At 42.3% G+C, this 24,082-nt stretch overlaps 2 protein-coding genes across 2 annotated transcripts; both read right to left on the reverse strand.

The window, feature by feature from the left end:
* Positions 1 to 6,055: 6,055 nt before the first annotated feature.
* On the reverse strand, positions 6,056 to 7,604 carry dpm3 (dolichyl-phosphate mannosyltransferase subunit 3, regulatory). The gene is made up of 2 exons (XM_008283873.1): positions 7,547 to 7,604; positions 6,056 to 7,319 (listed from the first exon to the last, which is right to left on the reverse strand). Exon 2 carries the CDS (start codon positions 7,270 to 7,272, stop codon positions 6,994 to 6,996), a length of 279 nt encoding a protein of 92 aa, XP_008282095.1. The 5' UTR covers positions 7,273 to 7,319; positions 7,547 to 7,604; the 3' UTR covers positions 6,056 to 6,993.
* A 12,271-nt stretch (positions 7,605 to 19,875) lies between these two features.
* On the reverse strand, positions 19,876 to 23,877 carry LOC103358768 (tripartite motif-containing protein 46-like). The gene is made up of 2 exons (XM_008283874.1): positions 23,814 to 23,877; positions 19,876 to 21,339 (listed from the first exon to the last, which is right to left on the reverse strand). Exons 1-2 carry the CDS (start codon positions 23,825 to 23,827, stop codon positions 20,889 to 20,891), a joined length of 465 nt encoding a protein of 154 aa, XP_008282096.1. The 5' UTR covers positions 23,828 to 23,877; the 3' UTR covers positions 19,876 to 20,888.
* Between the last annotated feature and the right edge of the window lie 205 nt (positions 23,878 to 24,082).

Consider the following 24,082-nt stretch of genomic DNA (forward strand, 5'->3'; position numbering starts at 1 on the left):
GAATTGAATTGAACTCCTGACTTTTCCTCTAGTGCCACCGTCGGGTCACAATTTTAATTCACCTGTTGTATTCCACCCAACTGCAAAACTAAGGCCACTAGTGTACTGCAGTGTGTTTAACTCTAATTAGCATCTCACACAGACAAACTAAACAAAAATGAACATTAAAAAGTCTGAGTAAGGTGTCGGGTCACTACATTGATTCTCCGAGTCCTTGGAATGAGTTGTAAGATTGGAGTTGGAGGGATGCAACTCCATTCCTACAAAAGCCTACAGTGACGTTCTGATGATGGTGGCAGCTATCGAACAGGTCAGTCCAAAACAGGGATCTCCAACTCCGGTCCTCGTGAGCTACTGTCCTGCAGGTTTTAGATGTTACTGCAACACACCTGACTCAAGTTAATGGATCACTAACAGACTTGTGTAGAACTTGACAACAAGCTGTTGGAGATCCATTAATGTGAATCAGGTGTGTTGCATCTAAAACCTGCAGGACGGAGTTGGAGATCCCTGGTCTAAAATCTCCCTTTGGTGGTTGATTAGGTTGAACTATAGTGACTTGCAAAGGCACTCAGTGACCTCCTTTTTGGATGGAAGCGTTGCCATCCTGATAGAGACACCTTCCATCAGGTAAGAAACTACTTTGGATTCATCTGCAGTGGCGAGAACTGAACCTAAACTATGTCTTCAAAACGCCCCACTCAGCATAACAGGGCCGCTGGATCTCACTGTAGGGGTCAAGGGTTCACGTTTTTCCTGTAATTTCTCACCCATTAAGCTCAAACCACAACCTCGAGCCTCACAAACCCGCGAGCATAGCTGCAGACTCTTAGTCTTGTAAAACACAAATCACAGAAAATTAATATCTCTGACAGATAAATGCTCGGCTGTGTGACTCGGACGCATTGGCAGCGCATGAGAGACGCAAACTGGGGCTATTAAATCAAATGTTTCCCAGCAAGCAGGAAAATGGACTGGGTTTGTCGATTTATCAGTTGTCAAGCTTTAACAGCGTGTGACAATAAAACCTGGGAGGAAACCATGGAAGCCGCAATTCAGAGTGGGGTTTGCGATGACCAGCTGGTCCATCTCTGCATTTCTGGACTGAGCCGAGCCTCCTATCAGCAGGACGCGTGACGGCTGGTCCCTGTCTGCCTGCTAGCGTATGGTACTGCTCGCGAGAGCCAGAAGTATCAGCCTTACAGGGCCTCTGGGAGGTTACCTAATGTTACTGTAGCTATTTGTAGCATTTATAAGCTTCTATGCTGCCCTAGAACGGGAACCCGGTGTCCAGTAAGTATCAAAGCAGCTGTTCATGAGCGTCCAAAGAACAATACGTTGACCTACGAGTGACTTTTTCACTTCGTTCACATCAGTTTTATGCAGTGATGGTGCACTGCATGTCCGGATTAAATGTCATTTTAATATAGCAGCATGCTTGAAATCGCCTTTATGCTGTCCAGGCTTTAGATGACAGCAGGGTTAAACGGGACATATGGGAAGAAACACCTTGATTATGCTGAATGAGCTGGAGCACTGGGGCCAATCAGGGCACATCTTGGTCCCGTGCCACTGGTAGCGGCCAGGGTGCGGTCTCCTCTTCTCGAAAAGCTCTGTCACACGCTCTCCGTCACCGCTGCCAAGGTCGTCTGTCTTGTTCCAGCTCACGCTTTGGTTTCCTGTCTGCGTCACTTAGTCACTTTCCCTCTTTCTTCTATTCACTCTCGATTCCACACTTCTTCTGTGCTGCCACCTTAATTCACTCGCCCTCTCCGTATCCGTCTCCTGCCCCCGACCGACTCTCTCATCCTGCCGTTACCATTGTTCGCCGTTTTTTTTTTTTTTTCCTGCATCTGCATCAAATGCACTAAATCTCCATCTCTCTCAGCTCTGGGCCTCGATTACTAACTTCCATCTTCCTCTCCGTCCGTCTCTAGATGGGTTTGAGGTTTTGCTGTGAAATGTGTGGGTGGGGAAAAGAAAAGTCTTTTCTGTGCAGAAAAATGATAACCTATCATTTTTCAGTCTTGGTTCTCAGCCTGTCGACATGGATTTGCTCCCAGCAGTGTCACCGAGCGTCTCTAGAAATGTTTTTTATAGTGTCTCAAGGTCTCGGCGGGACCTGGCTGCCTGAACAACCCGGTGGCCTGCCCCTCTCACCGCCTCATTCCCCATTAGGTTTCCTCCGATTCGTCTGCTCCTCTTCCAATTTAGCCCAAGACTCTCACCTTTTCCACACTGGTTAGAAGGTGAAGAGCATTCTGTGCACGATCGTCATCTTTTCAGCCTCGCTCTCTGTCAAAAATCCTCCCTTGTTGAAGGCAGACAGAGCAATCAGGAAACGCTGCTAAGTGGCTCTCTTAGCCCCAAACAGAGGAAATGAATTTAGCACTTATTGCATCTCTGGGAGATTTGTGATGACTTTGATTCATGCACAAGTCCACAGAACTCACCACTCAGTGATACGGGAACGAATTAATACTTTAACAAACCGGCCTCGTATCTTTAGTGTGAACGATAACGAGTCTCTACTTTGCATCTTTTAGATCAGTTTTAGCTGCTTAGCGACCTGCTGCAGTAAATGATAACGTGAACAAAGGAAGGGTTGCACAAAGGTTTGAGTCCTACAGCTAAGAAAGGAAAGCTCCTTACTGCCAAGAAATGGAAAAACATATATAAGCAATTATGGTAAGCCTGAATCTGAACGTACTACGACCACATCTAATCCCCGTTCAGACAGAGGATATGTAGCATGACTTATTCCCACCACTTAGGTAAATGCAAGATAATAATTTACTTAATTTCGATAAACCTTTAAAGCCTCAAACATTATTTTAATGGGTTGAATTGACATAATGATGCTGGTAAATGCATCACTGTAATGAGTCTAATTTTAACTCAGATTTCCGCATCACAAGTTGTAGTAACTAAATCAAACTGGATAATTTGCATTCAAGTCCCCTCCTTTTACCGACTAAACATGCCTGGACAGTTGTGTATTTGAGGACCTGTACGCTGGACAAATATGACACAAATGACATTTAGAGGTGGTTTCATAAATAAATTCCATTATGTAAAAGATACAAAAAAATTAAAGGTTAGTTACCAGCAATGTTGTTAAAAGCTACCAAATGAACAAAAATTTGGAAAAAGCCACAAAACTATTGATTGAAATTTAATTGTAGCAACTTAATTTTTTTTACATTTATGTCACTTAAAAACCTTTTGTTCACCATGCTGGTAATTAAGAGTGTAACATACAAAAAATACTTTTAAATAACACACTGTAGGTGGAATGAATTAATTTTTACGAGTAATCACCAATCATTAACTACATTATTAAAAATATATTTGATTGAAGAGAAGAAGAACTCAATGCACCGTAACTTCCGGACTATAAGCCGCTACTTTTTCCACACGCTTTGAAAACTGCGGCTTAAACAACGATGCGACTAGTTTATGGATTTTTAACAAATTTGCCTCGAGACCAAAGTGACATTAAGAGCGACAACGACAGAGAGACTGAGGAAGTGTGTGACGAAGTGATTCTGAGGCCGTTCAACTCCGACACTGAAGAAGACGACTTTAGTGGTTTTAGTGCAGGAGGAAGATGAAGATAGCGATCAATGACTTTTCCTGGCAGGCTGCTGTAGTTTTTATTTCCTTAACCAGCCGTGTTACAGGAACTGTTCAGAAAAAAGCATCTACGGTATTTGTGTATGTTACCGGTACGTATTTAATTAAAAGTTTAAAACATCTTTCTGTGTAAATATCTCATGTTCCAACGTGAACACCTGCAGCTTAGAGACCAGTACAGCCTGTATATGTACACACCTGGTTTTCTTTTTAAAGTTACTGGGTGCGGCTTTTATTCAGGTGCCTCAATAGTCTGGACTTTACGGTAGTTTGTTGATTGAACATAATTTTACGAGATCTTGTCTTAACTCAAAACTTTTCTGAGTGTAGATGTTTGTCATACGTTCAAAACTGGAGAGCACATGAGTTCATGTCTATTGCATAAAAATGCAGTAATTAACCAAAAGTAAAGTGTAAATCTAAACTAAGCTTATCAAACTGCCCAACTTAGAAATATGCAAGTTTAGTTATGATTTTCTAAACACTGACCATGCGTGATGATCATTTCTCATAAAATAACAGCTTAAAATTTACTGTTACTGTGATACCTGTTGGTCTTATTTAACTTTAATGATAAGGTCACATTACGGGAGGCATCTATGCCCATAATGGAGGAACAGAAACTGTCTGAAAGAGACTCTAGATTGACTTTAGTCCTGCCTGAAAAAATTTCAAGGAGCTGTGGCAAAACAAATTACTGTCATCGGGCATAAAAGAAAAAAAAGCAATTTCAACTCAATGTATGAAGCAACATGACATCAGTCAGCAAGACAATGCATTGATGTGTACATGCAGGTAACAGGAATGCTGTATTCATAGGGTTTGTATAACTGTTTGCTTTCCCTGGTAGAAAAAAAAACAAAACTCTTCTTTACATACAGTACCCCTCCAGCACAGACAATAATAATAATTATTTTTTAAAGGATTGTATAGATGCCTGCGATGCTTTGTGGGATCTTCTTCCATAAAAGCTTATTGTCGAGGAACAACAAAAGAACTCAAACCACAGAAGTTTCAACCAGCAACAAAGGATAATCATCTCTCAATTTGGCTTTATTCCTTCCCGTCATCTGGTAGCCGAAGAGCTCAGGTAACAATTCAAGGCCTGTTTTCTGCTATTCTCCTGAAATGACGCTCCCTAATAACAGCTCTCAAAGTTGACAAAGCTGAATATTTAAGAAGCCAATTGAAATGCAAAAGCAGCTCTCGGCAGCTTTCTCACGAGGGGAGCGAGCCTCTCACCTCGGAGCCAGAGGCAGGCAGAGATACTGAATTACTGTGTGATCATTAATATGGATTGTGCTCAGCGTTTCATGTTACTGTACTCTATCTGGTGCGTCCTCTCCTGTGAATACCGCCACTCAGCCGGCACACAACGGCAGCGGTGATGGCAGTCGCCTCGCGTTGCTGCAAATGGCACACATGGAGATTTAAAAAAGCTGGAGTATTTACGGTCAATTGTGGTGGCTTTCATAAACATCTCTGTCTCAGCATCAGATTACACCTACTTAAACTTGCTGTTATGTAAATGCTAAAGTCTGGGATCAAGCTTTAACATTGTACGTTCGTTTTGAAGTAAGGGATTAAAAACAGGCAAAAAAAAAAAAAAGCTTGCACAATTCATATAGTTCACGTACTGTACATGGCCTGTGAAACATTTGGCCTGATCTGATGTGTGCAGAGAGAGAGCTCGCAGACGAACGTGTTCAAAGTTAGATTCGGGGGCGGACGAAGACAAAGAAAAGTGATTAACTATTTCAGATGTGGCTGCGAGTAAGAGCATAACTGCCTACAGAGGGAAGCCTTTGGTGTAATTGCCAAAGTAGAAGATTTTCTGGTAAATAACAGGTTGTCTTTCATCCAGTCTGCTCTAGCAACAGCTTGCAGACATTCATGGGGGGTGGGGTGGAGGGTGGGTGACGTTGCAAAGCATGATGGGGCTGCAGCCAAAACGGCACAACAGGCAGAGCTTGCACACAGAGAACTGCCAACTCTTTTGCATTTGTTCAGAAGTTATGGGAGCTTTTGAAGCCCTATAATGATGCCTTTGGCCTGGCTACGCTTTGTTTGTGCACAGCAGGGACTCGCGGAAAATGAGCATAGGCAGCCTTTAAGGGCTCACACAAAAGAACTGTAACTGCCAACATCGCATTACTACACAACGAAATACTTAGCTTACATTTTCTGACTTCTGAAACCAACCTCTGCGGGGGGAGAGAAAAGGAAACGCTGTATAATGTATATTTCATGTCGTTAACTACAACACGAGACAAAAGAGATCTGTCTCGTACATAGAGGGAGGCATTGAACAGCTGACATAAACCCTCAGGCCATGTGGGTTATGCTCGGAGAAGGAATGCATCGTTGACGCGAGCGCACCTCCCGGCTCCCGACCCACAAAACACACATACACTTGTAGGAAACTGAAGAAAAATAGATTCCCATTTAATTAATTCCCAGCAATCTCCCCTCAGGGCACAACTCTGAAATTGGACAATGGAATGTACACTTCTTTACAGATAAAAATCTAGGCCTTCACACTGACAGGCAACAATCTCCAGACGCACACAACAAGGTCTGGCCTGTGTAGGACTGCTACGGAGCCCAGCGATTGATAGCATCCCACAATCCTCAGTGGAAACAGTCTTTAGTCAGACTGTTGCGATGTGACCTTTGGGTTTCGTTCGCTGGCATTTCAGCGAACAGCAACTGGTTACAGATGATGTTTTAGCATCACAGTGACAAGAACTCAGCTGTGTGTAGTTTCCGAGCAGAGACAGCACAGTTTGCGTTCACTTTTTTCTGGTTTAAGATGTGTTTGAATATACGCTGAACAAATATACATCTGCAGCATGTGAATGGGTTCCTTTCGTGGCAGAGGAAAAGTTCAAATTTAGCCAGTTGTATCAATTTTTGTTTCATTTAGGGTGGTTATTTCCTAATTTATATTCTTTTGTAGAGCTGCCATTTGTTTATTTCCACAGAATAGATAGAATTTAATAAAATACTACATGCTGGCTTTGTGTTTTTGTTCAGTGTAATTCAGCCACTTTATAAAGGAGCTGTATAAAATGTGCAAATCTTAAAAGGTTCACGTTGTTGTTATTTATGCACAACCAAGAAAGAAAAAAACATTTGGGCTTTTTATGTCATTTTCTGAAGAAAATATCATCAAAACAAAACAGGAAACTGACAAAACAGTACAAAGGGTTGCCATGATTCATATTCACATCCTCAAACATTCAGCACAGTGTCAGTTCAGAGTCCAGTTTCATCCAAAACCTTTCACACAACCTAAACAAAACACTTTCAAGCAACACAGCGGTCCTCTCAGTCTGCAAAGTTCCTCTTAAAGTCCTACATCTTCAACCCCTTTTTCCTCAAGTCCTCTCTGGCTTCCTTGATCTGCTCCTGGAGCTCCTTCGCTGCCTCTTCGCAGTCGTTGAACGTGGCCACCCGGTACCCCACCGTGGCCAGCGAGTAGCAGCCCAACGACACCAGCAGGTAGAGAGGCATCGGCCAGGCCGCCTCTCTGTACGGCCGCGGCAGGCTCAGGTCCAGCAGGTCGAAGGAGACCAGAGCCCAAACAGCGAGCACCACCGCCACACCGAACAGCCACTGCAGAAGTTTAGTCATGATGAAAGCTGCCGACGGGAGTCCAGGTGAGCCGCCAGACGAACAACCTGACACAGAAACACGACAGCTTAGAGGCTTACCCATTCAATTAGCTTAGCTTAGCGTTAGCATATCCCTAAAGTGTTAGCTCCCGAACTACAGCAAACGAAGAAGACAAATGGCAGGTGGGTGATAGCGACCGACCGGCCTCACAAAAGCTTCGGTTAAATTCGTAATTTGTTTCAGAAGAGTGTATTTGAATAAACCTGTAAACGAAACAATCCGATATGTTTACCTCCCGTCTAACGCCACCTCAGCTCTGCGCAGCTTGATGACGTAGAACCCCGTGATGCGTTTTGGGAAATGTAGTTCCCGTAATGTCGCTCTGAAACCCAAACAAACTTCTGTTCATTTTTGGCTCCTGGCACATTTCTAGCTCACTTTTCTCCGCAATATAAAGTCCCGCACCTCTACAGAAGCAGAATAACCCTGGTTGAACATAGGGATAACTAAAAAAAAATATTTAAATGCTTTAAATTGTATAAAAAGAAGCACAAAAGTGATTTTTTAAAAAATTATTTATTTAGATAGAAATTGAAAAAAATAAAAATAAAAAATGGAACCTACATGCACAACATTTTGTTAAGTGCCCACAGTTGTTACCAGTACTGGAAAACACACTGGAGACTCCAAATACTGTAGATTATTTACTACTTACATTTTTAATTTGTCCATATTTGCCTCCAATCAGCTCTGTGTGAGCAAAGCCTCCAGTTCACTTGAAAAGTTGTTGAATTTTTATCATGTCACTGTTGACCCCAGCAAAGTTACTTATGCCGTATCGGTTGTAGCGTGGAGGACAGAGTTTTTTGGTTTTTGCAGAATCTTTTTAGAGCAAATGTTTTATTTTTTTTATTTTTTTTTATTTTATGAGACACACAGAAAAAAGTGGTTGCTGTAATTTTAGGTTTGGATTTAGTTAAGTGTTCCAATTGAACAGCAGGTCAAGAGTCGCTGAGAATTCTTTCAGATGTTATTTTGGTAATTCTTAGATAAATAACCTGCCTTTCAAACCTGCTGGCATATTTTGGGGTTCAGTTGGTTAAATTTCAACAAACCAAATACATTTTTGGTTGATTTTCTTGTTAGTGTTTTTAAACATTTCATACTGTTTTTCTAATCACATGCAAATATATATATTTTAAACATTTTAACCTCTGTTCTCAAATACGATATAGTGAGCACCATTTGTGTCTTTCACAGCATATAATAACTATTTTATGTGCAAACCTTGCTCTATTATTTATATATTCATTAATGTATTACATATATTTTCAAACTGTTAGTGTGTTAAATTCATATTATACTCTGTAATTCCTGTCTTAACGTAGTTATCGACCACTAGAGAGGACTAAGAGTGGAGTGAGATGACACTGATCAGTAGAGATTAATTATTACAACATCTCGTGCTGTTTTTTTTATATCCTCCATAAATCTCAATGTTGTTGCTGTCTGTGTTTTTCATTAAAAACACTTCACTGGACTGCCGTCTGATTTATTAACAGCATCAGTGTCCTGTCAACCGAGAGAGAGAAAACTATTTGTTTCAACCAAGTCTTTAATGAGACCTCCAGTAAGGCTTTTAACACGCATTAGACCTCTAACTCTTTCTCTGTGTCATCCTCTTCATTTAGGAAAGCCATTTTGAAAATTAGATTACCATTAGCACTAGCTAAAAGCCATCCATAAACACTAATGCTTTTCCAAAGTGAGGAATCCAACAACAATTTCATTAGGGGGCCTCCTGGAGCTCGCTGGTGTCGGATCTCAGTGTCTCCTGAGGTGCTGTGGGCCACGTCTGTTCGTTCAGGCCGCTGAACTGTCCAGGTGCAGAGGGTGCACATCTCTCCAGGGTGAAATCAGGGAGTGGGAGGAGATGTAAACATTATTCACTTAGCTGGGGAGAGGGACACACTAAAGAGCCGCTGAGAAATAAACATCATTCTTTGGGGAAAAATGGAGAGTTATTCTTAGGATGGTGCTGTTTATGTTTGTCTGCATTAGTGTTAATAGTGTGAGTGACGGTCTGCGCGTCTGCCAGAGGGGTGAAGCCAGCTTCTTCTGTTTATGGAGACTGTGATCTGCAGGGCTGTGGGCTGTGTAAAGTATTTTAAGCAACTGAAATCAAAAATCATGTTTCCAGGTTTGCATTACGGAGCATTTCATCCGGGGACTGGCTTTGCACTTTTGTAAAACAGCCTCAGTACATGCTGTTATAAGGCCTGTTTGTCTTGTCTACGCTTATCGAATCTCATTTTCCCGACAAAGAGCTGCAGCACAAGGAGATGTGACTGATGATTGTTTCATTAAATGCCTTATTAAGCTTTTAATGACCTAATAATTAAAGCCATCAAGTCTTGTCAGCGCACAATGACATCTTAACATTCACAAAACCCAGCGATAACAAACAAATAACCAACTGTATAAAGTGTCTGTGCAAATTCCCAGCTATCCAGGTCAGGGCGGTTCTGGGAGCTTCAGAGGAAAGCGACTGGATTTATAGAAGTTGCTTTTTACTGAAGCTCTTGAATTGAATAAAATGTAGAAAAACAACAGAATTTACTAACTGATTATCAAAATACCTGTGATCCGAGTAAATTAATGCCTATGTGTCACTTGTTTTTCCACTAAATGCCACAATAAATGCAAAAAAAAGCCTCAGAATCAACTCAAATAATGCTTTTTTTTAAAATTTTTAAAAAAAAAATTATACTATCAGTCATTCAAGGTCAAGTCGCTGCGATAACCTGAAGTCAGGTGGGATCGCCCATGACAACGCTGCATCATTACATACATCACAGCTAGCGTGCGTTGCCTGGAATGCATCGGTATGAGCAGCAGCGCGAGGCGGTGTGTGACGCTCAGTGGGAACGGCGGAGCTGGCTTTTCTCAGTGTGTCTCCCTGCCAGCTCCTGTTCCGTTCCAGTACTCAGGAAACCTGCGCTCCAGCCGAGAAGGCCTGGCAGACACAACACAACAGCCTGCGAGCAGGAGGGGCCTGAAACCGAGAGAATGAGAGCAAAAGAGAGAAAAGAGGGGGATGTGGCAGAGGAAAACAAAAACAAGAGGGATGTAGGGTACCAGAGTAGGAGAGACGAGTGAGGCAGCAGAAGCAGCATTTTTTGATAAAGAACCAGAGAGGAGAAGCAGGGGTGGGTGGATGGGGGGGATTTCATAGCTGACAGGACAAGAGAGGGAAAGCTGAGAGGAGCAGGAATGAAAAGAAGGGGTGGCCAAGTATGTGGACGAAAGAGGAGAGGGCAGCAGAGAAATGAGGCGAGGGAGGGAGCAGACAGCGGGGGTGAAATCAGGGGATTTGCAGGTGCAGCTTGAACAACCAGTGACCTTAATGGTGCATTAAATCCAGCTGTTGCTTATCCAGACTTTTGCTTCAATCCCCCTCTAACACCTTCAGCTGCACAACGGGCTCCGTGCAGCACCTCGGTTCCCACAACGGGGGAGTGAATATGGAGAAAGTGAAGAAAATAGCAGTGTCGGTGGAGGGAATGAAAAAAGAAAAAAAAAAAACCACACACTGTGTGCGAGAGGGATCGGAGGAGACGGAGTGATGGCGGAGGAGATACTTGAGCCTCAAGTGCAGAAATAGGAGTGACTGTGTGACTCCAGCCAGAGAGCAAAGATAAGAGGCATAGATAAAACAGGAAAAGTGGTAATGCAGAGTTGTGTTGACTCTATCTCTCCGGCTTTGTCAATATTAGCAGAGTGAAAGGTCCAGATAAGAATGTGTGCTGGTAAAGAGCTATATGGGGATCAAGATTTGGATAGATAATAATTGTGTAATATCTCAAGTGTGTGAAGCAAGAGCTGGAGAAGCAAAGAAAACCAGACAGAAGGAGAGAGAGAGCGTGTGTGTGTGAGTGTGTGTGCTGTCAAATGCTGTTTAAGATAACAATAGAGCTTGGATTCAAAAACAGGAAGCCTCTGTTTCCTGAGCTGGAGACCATAGCTGTGTGTTATGTTGTCATTAGATGTGTGTTCAGATGTGTTTGTAAAAAGGAAAGAGTGACTTAAAGTGCGTCACCGTGTCCATGCCGGGATGTTGATGGTGGAGGAGCGAGAAGCGATACGTGTCCCGGAGCCCAAACACGCAGACGGAGCGGTTTAAAAAGCTCAGGTAAACCGACTGAGCCTCATCAGCAAACCTAGACGTTAACAAAAAGCAGTTTAGGCTTTGTTGATGAAAGCGTTTCGTTGGAACAGCATGCTCTGTTTCTCACTTCAGATTGATTCAGGATCCAACTTCAGGGAATAATTTATCAGATATTTTGCAATGTAGACACAAGAAATTCCTCAAAGCTCTTTGATTTTACTTTCACTTTACTTTCTTTTAATCCTTTCCACATTTTAAGTCTCAGTAGTTACAAAGCAGGAGCAGAAATCACAGAATAGAGTCGTAAAAATAGAGAGAGCTGAGGCAGAGCAGGAGCTACCAGTGCGTCTACGATCACTGAGGCAGAATTAATTGCTAAATTAATCCATCACTTGGCGATCACACAAAGAGATCATAATCAAACACACACACACACACACTCACACACACACACACACACACACACACACATACACGATGCTGCAGGATCAACAGGTGCTGTTTGTGGCTGGATTCAAAAATCTGCTTGGGCTGTGGAAAAAACATTCACCTCAGTGATTTGCACAACCTTTATGGTGTTTTGTTTTTTTTTACAAAATTTGAGGAGCACAGTGAGACATGAAGACTGAATGGACTTGTTAAGTTGTTGAGTTGACCGCATGAGAATCAGGAGAAGTTTATGAAGCAAGATGAAAAAAATCAATTATGCTAGGTTTAGTCAGGAATAATTAAAAATAGGAGCACAGAAGTAAATGCTGCTCCACCTCACAGCACCCACATCGGCCATCGTAAACGGAAACAAAAAGGCAAATCGAGTTTAAAGTTGCTCTCAGGTTGTTGATTTAACCCCTGAAATGTCATCTCCCGTTATTGGAGTTACATCTTTAGAGCTTCATCTCTTCCTGCTCGCTTTCTCTTGAATGTGCACATCTGTGAAGTCCCCACACGGACCGTTTATTTTAATCATGATATGTTTTCTGGTGTATAAAATAACACCGTCCGAGCTAAGAGAAATGGGATTTTCACCAGAGAGGCAAAAAGCAAGTCTAGTGGGATTCATGAGGAGCTCCAACACGACAAAGTGCTTGAACATCCTCCATACAAAGCTGTGTGTTTTAGCTGAGAACAAGCAGTACCGTCCTAAAATTAGCTGATTCATTATTAAATACGCCCACTCGTGCCAAATATGCCCATCTTGCATAATTAAAAAAACTGAATTGAAATCACTGGCTATGTCGCTTCGCCCTGCTGCTATATCTGTTGCTGTCACCACATCAGAACTCGAGGCTTGAATCTCGTCCTAAGTCACATCTGGAGGCAGATGAGGTGAATCAAGGCCAAGTCTCACATGTTCATTTTGGGACTTGAGTCTGGCTTTTTTCAAATCCAAGATGGCCGCTTCAGCGCTCTCCCTGCAAACCCTACATGTTCCAAATCGCATCTTGTTGTTGGCACTCTGAAAACAACCAGATGCATAAATGGTTTCTTGTCTCTGAAGATGACGGGAACAACTCGTTTTGAATCCCTACCCCTGAACCACTACTGAATATACTATATACCACGTTGTTAATGTTTCATCGCAGCAACCGTCGCCCTCTGCTCGTCCATCTGAGTCGTGTACGCTGCCAAAAAAAAAGAACATTTTTAAGTTTTTTTTAAAAAACTATTTTCTAATATTTTACAGTTTTGTTAAATGAGACAGATAATAACCAGTAAAATCACCCCAAAAAGGAGCAATTTACACATTTGCCCTTTAAAAAAAAAAACAAATAAAAACTGTCCTAACTGTAAATAATATCTACATTAAAGGTCCGTGTTTTCATAAATGGTAATTCATTCTTTTACAGTATTTGACCTGAAAATTGCACTATTTTCTACATTGTTTAAACCAGCAAAATATCTAATTGTTTAACAGATATTTGCTGTTATTTAGGAAGAAAAAAAAATTATGTGTATGAAGAACTGAAAAATGGTCAAAATAAAAATAAAATTTAACAGTTTGAACATCAAACCGCTGTATTTCTATACTGTACTTCCTTCTATTACAGCGTTTGACCTCAAAATTGCACTATTTTTACATTATTTAAACCAGCAATATACATAATTATTTAACAGATATCTGCTGTTATTTCAGGGGGAAAATTATGTGTATGAAAAACTAAAAAAAATGTAACTGTCTGAACCTCCAGCTGCTGTATTTTTACACTGTACTTCCTTTTAATACAGTGTTTGACCATTAAACTAGACTGTTTTTTAAGTATGTCACTTTGTTTTGGCAAGTTTCCACAGTTTTACAGTTTGTTTGGGTATTTTTTTTTACAGTGTCGATAAAGTTTTAGTAACTGTTAGACTCCACACAGTTCCTTCAATTTAAACACACTCATTGACACACACCTGACACTTGACTCAAAGCAGTTAAACACTCGCTTTCCTTCCTTGAACTCGTTGTTTTTCATGCGAGCACCTTGAGAGCAAAGAGAGTCAAATTCCTCGTATGTGTTCTCATACTTGGCCGATCAAGCTGATTCTGATTCAGATCGTATTCGAGCAAAGCAGAGTTTGTTGGATGACTTTGCAAGTTTAAGGAGAGGCCTCGCAGACAGCTGAGGTGACCACGAGTCAAAGCAGATGCATCAGGGTGGAGAACCCGTTGATACTTCTCATCAGGGGTCCAGAATCCAAAGCAGGGCCCCTGAAAGATTTGACACTGATAAGCTCATAAATATCCCCGAGTCAAGATCATTTAGGGACGGTGAGAGTCTGCATTAAATTGCTCAGATAATAGTTGTGGGACCCGTGTGCTGCTTAGGGCCTCCTTGCTGAAGTCTTGGCCTGCTCAGGTGGCTGTAAGGTCAGGCTGTGGTCAAGTGTGACCAGCCTGAACCATGTGAGAATAGCACTTGTCCTGCCCTCGGTGCCCTGTGTAAAGAGACACACCTGTTTCAGCTGCTGCTGTGACGGACGCAGCGAGACGGGGGAGGAATGCGCCTCCCTCGTCCCCTTCCTTCTCTCTCTTTACGCTCTCAGTCCTGTCCTAATGAATCTCATCACGCCGCCTGTGTTTGTCCCACTGGTGCTTTGTTTGTTGACCTTTATAAGACGTCATTACTTATTATCTTCACGACTTGTGTAATTCTGCCCCATAACGCAGCCCCCTCAGCCACGTCCACGGCCCACAATATGTGTGTGCGTGTCTGATCAAATGCTTCTTGTCAGTGTAACAGCCATTAACAATGAACAACGGGCATAAGCTTGATGATGTCTCCCTCCTCCCTCCGTCCATTCTCTCCTCTCACCCTGAAACACAATGTCCTTTAGCATTACCATTATTGACAGTGGAACTAATTGGCACATGGTTATGAACGTTCCCCGCGGGCCTTTTTAAATTGGACTGCACAATTTCCTTCAACATCTGATAGTCGAGTCTGCACACGGGACCTGAGGAGGTATTGATTATAAATGTATTAATGTGGGTCAGTGCTGTGTACACAGCAAGGGGCGGATGATGAAGGGCTACATGTCTAGACTGAAATAAACTGACCTCGTCTTGCATAATGGATGGTAATTGGAGGAAGAGGGGAATTCTGTCCAGCAGTCTCACCTGCTCACTATATGGTTTCCCTCTGATAGAGCTGAGGGAGATGCTCCAGTATAGGTGAATTCAGTCTTAGTGGTGCACAGCTGTGAGGACGACATGTATCCGGCCACATTGATCCCAGTGTGGAAAACTGAATCGGTGATGTACAGAGGCAGCTATGGCTACACCGGAGCACGTATCACATAGCCAAACATGCCGAACTGAACATGGACTCACATACAAAAACTCATTAAGTCCAGTCGATGAATGCAAGCATCACTGACTGCATACAAGATTTTTGCCTTTGGTGTCTCATTATGCGGATAATGTCCTTTCTTGTTCCACCAGATTAGGTCTGGCGTTCAGGGTCGGAGTCCTTTTGCTTTGCATGATCAGAGAAATCACATGGATTCAGTCATCGGAACACGGATCCATACGTCATCGATTCATTCTACAAAGTAATTATACATCTAAAGAGGCTGCAGAGTTAAGCTATTGTGCAATGACCGGCGTTTGAAAGGTGCAGCTGCTTTTTTATTTCACTATCCGTTGTGGAGCAAATTCGGGGACGCCATTTGTGACTTTACGTCGAAATGCTGAAGGTCAAGGATTCAAGGATTACGGATTTGTGGTGGGCAGTGGGTAATACCCTAAAAGCTGATTGTGGCTCCCTGAGGCGGGCAGGCGGGCGGGGCTGTCTGTCATTACCCATAAATGAAGTTGATTAGGCCAGACTGTGTCTCCCGTCCATCTTGGACACTTGCCATATTGCCCCCGCCAGCCCAGCTCCGCTCAAACTCCGCGACTGCTTGACCTCCCAGAAACCTAACCCCGAGGCTCCTCGCTGCTCCTCCAGGCACCTGCCAACCTTTCACCTCGTCACGGGGTGAGCATCTGGACGCTGAGGAGGGACGGACAGGGAGGTCAGGGTGGGCTGTGGCGAGGTATTGACACGGTAACAGATAGGACCGAGGAGCCGTTAGACTTCAGAGAGGTGGTCGGACTGCTTTTTTCTTTTTTTTTCCAGATCAAACGCCGACTCCCCCGCCTCCATTTCATGTTCTGTGTATGTCTGTTGGTGTCAATTACTCCACGTCTGCCTGTTTTCTTTCTCTATTTCCCTTCGTCCTGTCTTTCCTTTAACGGTGCACGCAGGCCGTGATGTATGCACAGCTGGGCCTGACAGAGCCGTCCAGGAAACGTGTGGTTTACACATCCCCTGTTGACATACTGATTTGACTTGCCTTTCACTTTTTCGGAGACCTGGAATTTTTTACTGTGCGGGGGATATTGAGGTCCGACTCAGCAAGTTTGACCTCGGCGGAAAAACCACTCAAAGTGCGCCGCATCTCGACTGACTGACTGCCTCGCTGAGTGGATGTGTCACAAAGCTCAATCCAGAATCATGGTTTCTAACCACGCATGCAGCGGCCCCACACCTGCTCACGCCATTTGGTACAAAGAATTTAGTGTCATTAGTCTCGCTATAACGCTATCCCACACCTTGGTTTTATGGAAACAGTAATATCCACGTTGTTAAGTTACAGACATATATCTGAAGTCGCGCCAGCCTTAAAGTTACACATTTGGGCCAAAAGCTCTGTGATATAGTTCGGTCTGCTTCACTCGCTTGATTCAAAAGACAGAATTTTATAGGTCAGAACCGGTGAACCGGGACGAGACTTGCACATTCTTTGTTAGTTAAAGAAATAGTTCTTGCAACTTATTTACTTTCTTGCCAGAAGTCAGATTAAAAGATTAATACCACTGTCTTGGCATAAAGAATGGAAACAGGAGGAAGCAGCCTGCTGTGCGTTTAGCAGCCAGCCAGGCCTCTCATTTAACAAAGCTGGAGTATGTGCATTCCCCGACCTGCCCTCGTTCTGCAGCGTTCGATGTGAGAAGATGCTTTAATTGTACAACTGTGCTTTGCAAAATGCACTACATGGTCGTTGCATAATACCCGCTGCATGATTTAAACGGAGAAAACAAAGTGTAGTAGTCAAATCCAATAGAGTAGTCACCGGAGTGTAAATGTTAAACTGAATTAGCCTCGTGTGTCGTCTCTCACGATTCCAGTGCACCGGGTTACAGTATGTGACCATATGGGCTCCGCCTCGCATTACTGTCACCCCTCATTTATTATAGTGAAGGAAGATGGCCCCGCTATGCCCCTCAAATCCTCTTAGCCAACATTTAGCTGATTGATTTTTTTCCCCTTCTACCTCGATTCAGATTATCAATGTGATAAAAGCAGGAAGTTGTATATTATTAATGCCATTCAGACTCGGATGGACGCACGAGAACAGAGACACATAAATGTTTCAGCAGTCTGGAAGAATAATGTCAAGGTGACGTTATTGAGTTTACAGGCGGAGCGAACTCGGTGAAAGAAACAGGCGACGTGATTCAATTGTTGCCGCGAAATAACCCCGTCGCACACGGAGAGGGAGCGGGTTACCGGCGACATGAGCATCATCGCCTGTTGTGATTTTAATGTAGGGGTCCATCCTTGTGAAGATGAATAATTAATCGGCCTCCTCGAGTCAAACTTTCGAGCTTGCATCCTGAACTAGCATCAAACTGACGGCTTCTGTTTTGTTTCGCCCGCTGCCCGCTTAGTTCCAACTACAGGCCTCAGTTTTTGACTCAGCGAAAATAGCATCGGGCTGGTCCCCCCCCATAAACCACGCATTTCACTCCAGGCTGCAGAAGCCACACTGTGCCTTCAACAAACAGATCAGGTCTTTTTGAACGTGCGGTTTAGCTCCATGTTGTTTAAGACAGTCGGGTTAGCGGATTCCAGCGGGCTCTGTCCTATGTGTTCTCCAGATGGCACCGCACACAGATTGTATATGGCTCCGAGATCCTTCATAGGTTCAGACGACCCCCCCTCCTCCTCCTCCTCTGTTCTCCTGCCTCAGCTATACTAAATGATGATCATGGAGATTATGTATTGGTAATTCCTGCCGGGTCTTTAAAAGAATGCCCATGCTGTGTGCTTAATACTCGGTGGAGGGATTATGCAGACCCCTACATGTGGTGTTGTGGCTGCATACCTCCAGTCAGACTAAACCCAATCTGTTACAGATTTGGACTAAAGAAGAGAGGTGCAGCGAGCACAAGGGGGCGGGCGGAGGGTTGTGCGGTACTGTATTCATGCTTTACAGTACATTCCACTTCTTCTATATCATTGGGGATCAGAGCTAAACCTCCCTTTGGAAGCAGTATTTTTTTATCTGGGTGTATTAGGATGTTAAGAAAGAACCTTGGCTTGTGTCAAGGCTGTGTGCTTTATTATTTTTTTTTCTCCTCTCTTTTCTTTCTCCGTTTTTATTTTCCCTTTGTGGTCGAGGCAGACCCAAATCCCCGTACAGTTTCCCCCTTGAATGTGGGTCCAATTAAACACATATGTGGATTTTCGTATTGAAGCTCATAAAAGGTAAACTCGGGCGATTTACATTACATTTACATAAGGAATGCTAAGTGCCTGCACATGTGAGGTGTTAATATCGCTATCAAAAGCAGATGGTCCTCAGCCGTTCATTACTCTGACCCGGGGTGTTTCATTCAGCAGGAATCTCATAGGAAGACGTATTATTTTTGATATGCGGAAAACTCCACACGCCTGTTGTTTCCTATCAGAAGAGGCCAAACATGACAGCGTTTGGAGGTATTTGTGGCATGTACCAAATCTGGATGTGGTTGCGATTAGCCAATAGGTGGCGTCCTTTTACAGAACCGATCAGTACATCAGAGGCCACCTGGGACTAAAGGCCAAGCGCTCCATGTCCGTTATTATGGGAACCTTTTATTGCGTGTGTGTAAACAGTAAAGTTTGATTTACTGGTAATTCCTACACGTAATTCCTTTATATACAAGAGACCATTTGGCAACGAACGTTATTCTGAACTTGGCATGAATCATTTAGTTGGACTTTACGACGGCGATCCAGATCAGCCAACATGTGTAAAGGCTTGTGTGCCGTTAACTGAATGATTTATGATCGTGGCCATCGCTGCTCTGTCAAAGTGAAGCAGTTTATATACGGTTATAGGTTTTTATAGGTTAATATGTCAGCGATTCTTACTTCTAATCCCCTGTTTTTCTTCTTTTTGCTTTTTGTATTAGCATCATTAGAGCTGCACACGAGGAATCGAAGTTGTCAACTATTGAATTAATCAACATGACTAATAGTTTGAAGTCTCTGTTTCCAGCTTCTTAAATGTGAACATTCTCTGGTTTCTTTGCTCTACTGTGACCATTAACTGAGTATCTTTGTGTTCTGGACAAAACAAGACATCCAAGGACGCCATCTTGGGCTTTGGGAAACATTACATGACCATTTTTCACCATTTTCTGACATTTTATAGATCAAACGACTGATTAATTACGAACATCATGAACAGATGAAGCAAAGATGGAAATAATCATTAATCGCAGACTGAAATATAATTATATGGTAACATTGGTGGGTTACACAGTCCTCAAGCAGTAACTAAAACAGAACTACCTTCAGTTTAAGCAAAGCTATAACAGGACAAGCAGGTGGCACACGTTTAATGAAATATATATGAGCTAATCTAGAATTTAAGAGAAAATTAGAGATTTTTTTCTGGATTTAAACAACACATATCAATATCTATGTTTGTCAGTGTTCTCTCACAAATATCACAATGACAATGGGTCCAATCTTTCCCAGAAGAAAAAAAAAAAAAAAGTTCTGATCCCTACAATACCTGCAGTGCGTTCAGATGAGGTTAAAACAAGCCTGCAGTGTTTTCTTGTATCTTGCTGCACCCTAGTGGCCAAACTGTGCCAACGATTCATCCACAGAGTCGAGATCCCGAACAACAAAAAAAAGAAGAAACAGAAGTTTGTTTTGTAATTTAAACAATTTGAATTTATTCCGTGTTTATTTCCTTAATCCATTTTTCTTTAGCAAACATTCTGCCAGCAGGTGAAGTTCTACATGGAGTTAATCTGCTTTTCTTTTCAGAAGAGGCGCGGCTCATTAACTTACAATCAAGCGAGGTTAAAAACAACAACCAAAAAAAAGAAAAGAAAGTATTGTTTGCGAGGAAACAACTTTATACCGTCAGCCGGTCGGCGCTGTTATCAGTCAGACCACACGCTCCCGTGCACACAGGGGATAAAACACACACACACACACACACACAGACATCATCAGACTCACATATTTGAAATACAAAAACAGCAATGCACAAACAGAACTGTGGAAACTAGTGATTAGCTGTGCATCAGAGGTATAATTGGAGCTTCTAATTACAGTATTGCCTCATTGTTCCTCTCTACCTCTAATTTAGCGCATTTACATCCCAGAAAAACAACAACTTTGGTCGGGATCGTAACGGCTGAGTGACTAGCATTAGCTGTGGTTCAACACAGATTTAGTTATAGATGCAATAAAATAGTCTAGGCTTTTGTGTTTTTTTCTTTTTTTATATATATATATTCACATAATGTTCATATCTCTAAGACAAAAGGGAAACATTAAGGACGTAAAAGCTTCTACGGGAGTGACAGAATCGTGTGGTGCCGTATCTACATTAGCTTTATAAATGTATGCAATATAGCCTGGCTACAAGTGCAAGCATCAACGATCTCATTACATATCAAGTGCCGGATACACCAGACACTACTTAAGCAATAATTCTTGCAAAACTGCATATAACAAAAATGTAAGAAACATAATTACATTGCATATTTGTTGCTATAGAAACGTTTTCTTATACAAGAAAATGAAATACAAAACAAAAAAATCGCTGAGATGTCTAACTTCTTTTTTTCTTTTTTTTTCTTCGCTCTAGCTGAGTAAATACTTCACAATTATCAAATACATTCCCAATTACAACCTCAGATCAGGCATCAGTTGTTGTTGTTTATGTTGGAGACTCGGGGTTGGATGGTCACCCGTCTGACCGGAGTCTGATCGGCGTTGCGATTGGCTACCAGCTCCTGGAGCTGCAGGGCCCCTCCGCCGATGAAGCAGAAGGCCGGGCACACGGGGCCCGAGCAATCCACGTGGCCCTCCCACAGGGGCCGCAGGGAGTGGGCGTCGTAGAAGGTGACGCGCCCCTTCTCAAAGTCAAGGCACACGCCGAGCCGGGGCGGCAGCGGGTAGGTGAGGCCCGAGGGCGAGGAGGGGCCGTTGCCGTTGGTGATGGGGTCTCGGATGCCGTTGCCGTGGCCGCCGTGGTGGTGGTAGTTGTGCTGGGGCAGGTAGATCTTACCCATCCCCATAGTGAGGAAGCAGAAGGGTGGAGCGGAGTCCAGGGCGTCTTCTGCCCCGCTGTCGTGCCCGCTGTCTGGGTCGTAGCTGCAGAGAGAGAGAGTTAAGAGTCAGGAAAATTCAGTGTGACCAAAGTGTGAGCTCGCCTGAACTGTCTGGACTAAAAACTCTCTCATTTTGTTCTGCTTCACTTCATCAGAGTCAGCCTTTGCAGAGAGAATGTTCACATGTTGTGCTCTGATCTGGGAGAGGTTTAGAGCTGCAGCTGGATCATTACAAACACATCATTATCCTGAAAGCGCTTCTTTGTTGTTGTTTTTTTAGGCGAACCTGAACATTTTTGTGCCATCTTCATCCACTCTCAACCAGTAACATATATACTGATATTTACACACCCAAACAAATCTGATGATGAGATTACAAGTCAGATTTATGCATTTCTTTTCACTCCAGCGTTTCCTTCCTGTTGCACAGTTTGTAGTCCAGACTAGTTGATGGTGTTTAGGCCGTAAATGTCCAATCAGCAGCCCAGAGTCTCCACAAAGACCAACACTTCTGGTGCTATTTAAGCTGTTGCCAGAACTTAAATGTAAAGCAACACATGGCCTCCACCGCTTTCCTCTATCGTCCAGAGCTGTGATGTCCATCAGTTGTTTGCTTTTAAATAACCTGTAGTTTAACTTGCTTTCTCATCCTCAACTGCTCAGTACATCAGAGGCCACCTGGGACTAAAGGCCAAGTGTTCCATGTCCGTTATTATGGGAACCTTTTATTGCATGTATGTAAACAGTAAAGTTTGATTTAATTCCTACACAGCCCTGCATACACGTCATGCTTTCATATACAAGAGACCATTTGGCAGCGAATGTTGTCCTGTGGAGTTCAACAACTTGGCATGAATCACTTAGTTGGACTTTACGACGGCGATCCAGATCAGCCAACATGTGTAAAGGCTTGTGTGCCGTTAACTCAATGATTTAAACTCACGGCTATCGCTGCTCTGTCAGAGACAAACAGTTTATGTACGGTTGTAGATTTTAATGTTCTTACCTCTAATTCCCTGTTTTTCTTCTTTTTATTCGAGTTTAACGATTAACCAAACAACTGATTAATAGTTTGAGGCATTTTTTTGAACCAAAAAAAGTCCCAATTTTCTGATTCTACCTTCTTAAAAGTGAAATATTCTCCGCTTTCTTTGCTCTTCCACGACAGCTAACTGAGCATCTTTGGATAGTGGACAAATCAAGACGTCAGCGTCGGTTCAGGAAAACAACAAATGACCATTTTTGAAATTAACAGCTACTACAAATGAGTCAGTTTAGTTTTGCTTATTTATTTCATTCCACCAAAATGCACGACAGAGCGCCACAGAAAATCATTCCTGACTCAATAAAGTCACTCTGGATTCATTTTGTTTAAATCCTATTCACTTCTTCTTGAGCTGACAATCAATAATGTGCAATTACAACTTCTCTGTGCCATAATACTAACATAATTCTATTTTTATTTATTACAGTGCATGCTTATATCTTACATTTTTACATTTTCTGCTCATCTTTTTTTGCACTTATGCTTATTTTTTAATACAAAATCTTGACCCCATTTTCCTCTAAAACTAGTAAATGTGGTTTGGCCCACTTTGGCACCAACCCCCTCATTTATAGATATTTGTGAAATTTTAGATTTATATTTCAAATATTTTCAAAGACGCATTTTTCAAAAAGATTGCCCGCAGCCCACTTTCAGAACCTTTTTTTCACTCGTTGAATTCTGAGGCTATGTTTGAGCTGCAATATCTCAGGAAGTATTAAAGATAAAAGCCAGAAATGTTCTCTGCTATTTTTCATCATCATCGTCATTAATTCAGAACCTTTAGAAGCTTCAGACGTCTGTCACACCTGGATTTGTTTTTTGCGGTACAACTTGTCCTAACAGTTACGAAAGTTTAATGAAAATAACTTTTTCTTTCATTTTTATGACATTTTTTATGGCATTTCATATTGAAAAGTATTTCATAGGTTTTGTTTTGATTTATTGTGACACGCGACTACATAGAGTTCAGAAAATATCTCAGGTGACTTCTGCCTGATCTGTTCTTATTTGGGATAATGTCTGCTCAAAGATGAGACTTTTATCGATGGCTCACCCATAATTAGAGATTATTTGATCTGTTTGTCCAAAATTGCAGATTCTGAATCAATGGCATGATGAGAAATAACAGTGAAAATTTCAGGCTTTTAATTGTAACAGTTCCTAAGATATTGTTGTTAAAACAGAGCCTCAAATTTCAATGTGCAAAAAAAACAAAAGAAGTGCTGAAAGTGGGTCAAAGGGCGATTCAAAATGAAATAAATAATCTCTGAAAATGCTCGATGTGTCCATCTAAAATTTCACAAATACCACTTTATTTATCTATAGTTTAGAGACGGTTTGGCCCCTGATGAGTCGAGACAGAATAACCCGTATATCTATTTTTAAAATGAGAAGTGCCTGCTGGAGTTCAAACATCCACCACTGATTGGGAGTCGCTATGGGAGTCATTCTTAAACATACGTACTCACCGGGGACTCGCCATGTCTTGTGGAAGGTGGAACCACTCCTGCAGTTTGGACTCCAAACCCACTCCTACCTGCTCAACAAAAAAACAGAAGGAACCTGTTTATCAACTAAAACATTTCTTCTTTTCTGCTCATTTTATCTGAGCTACGTCTCTTTGCAGTTATTTAAAGTGAAGCACGAGTGGATAAAAAGCCTTTTCCCTGATTAAATCTTCTCCAATCACTTGAAAAAAAAGCTGCAATAAAACAGTTTAAACTTATATAAATGACTC

Source organism: Stegastes partitus, unplaced genomic scaffold (assembly GCF_000690725.1).
Source record: "Stegastes partitus isolate 25-593 unplaced genomic scaffold, Stegastes_partitus-1.0.2 Scaffold329, whole genome shotgun sequence".
Lineage (NCBI taxonomy): Eukaryota > Metazoa > Chordata > Actinopteri > Pomacentridae > Stegastes > Stegastes partitus.

Bases quoted from the DNA above. Each gene is read 5' to 3' on its own strand.
- dpm3 (XM_008283873.1), bottom strand. From the start codon at position 7,272: ATGACTAAACTTCTGCAGTGGCTGTTCGGTGTGGCGGTGGTGCTCGCT.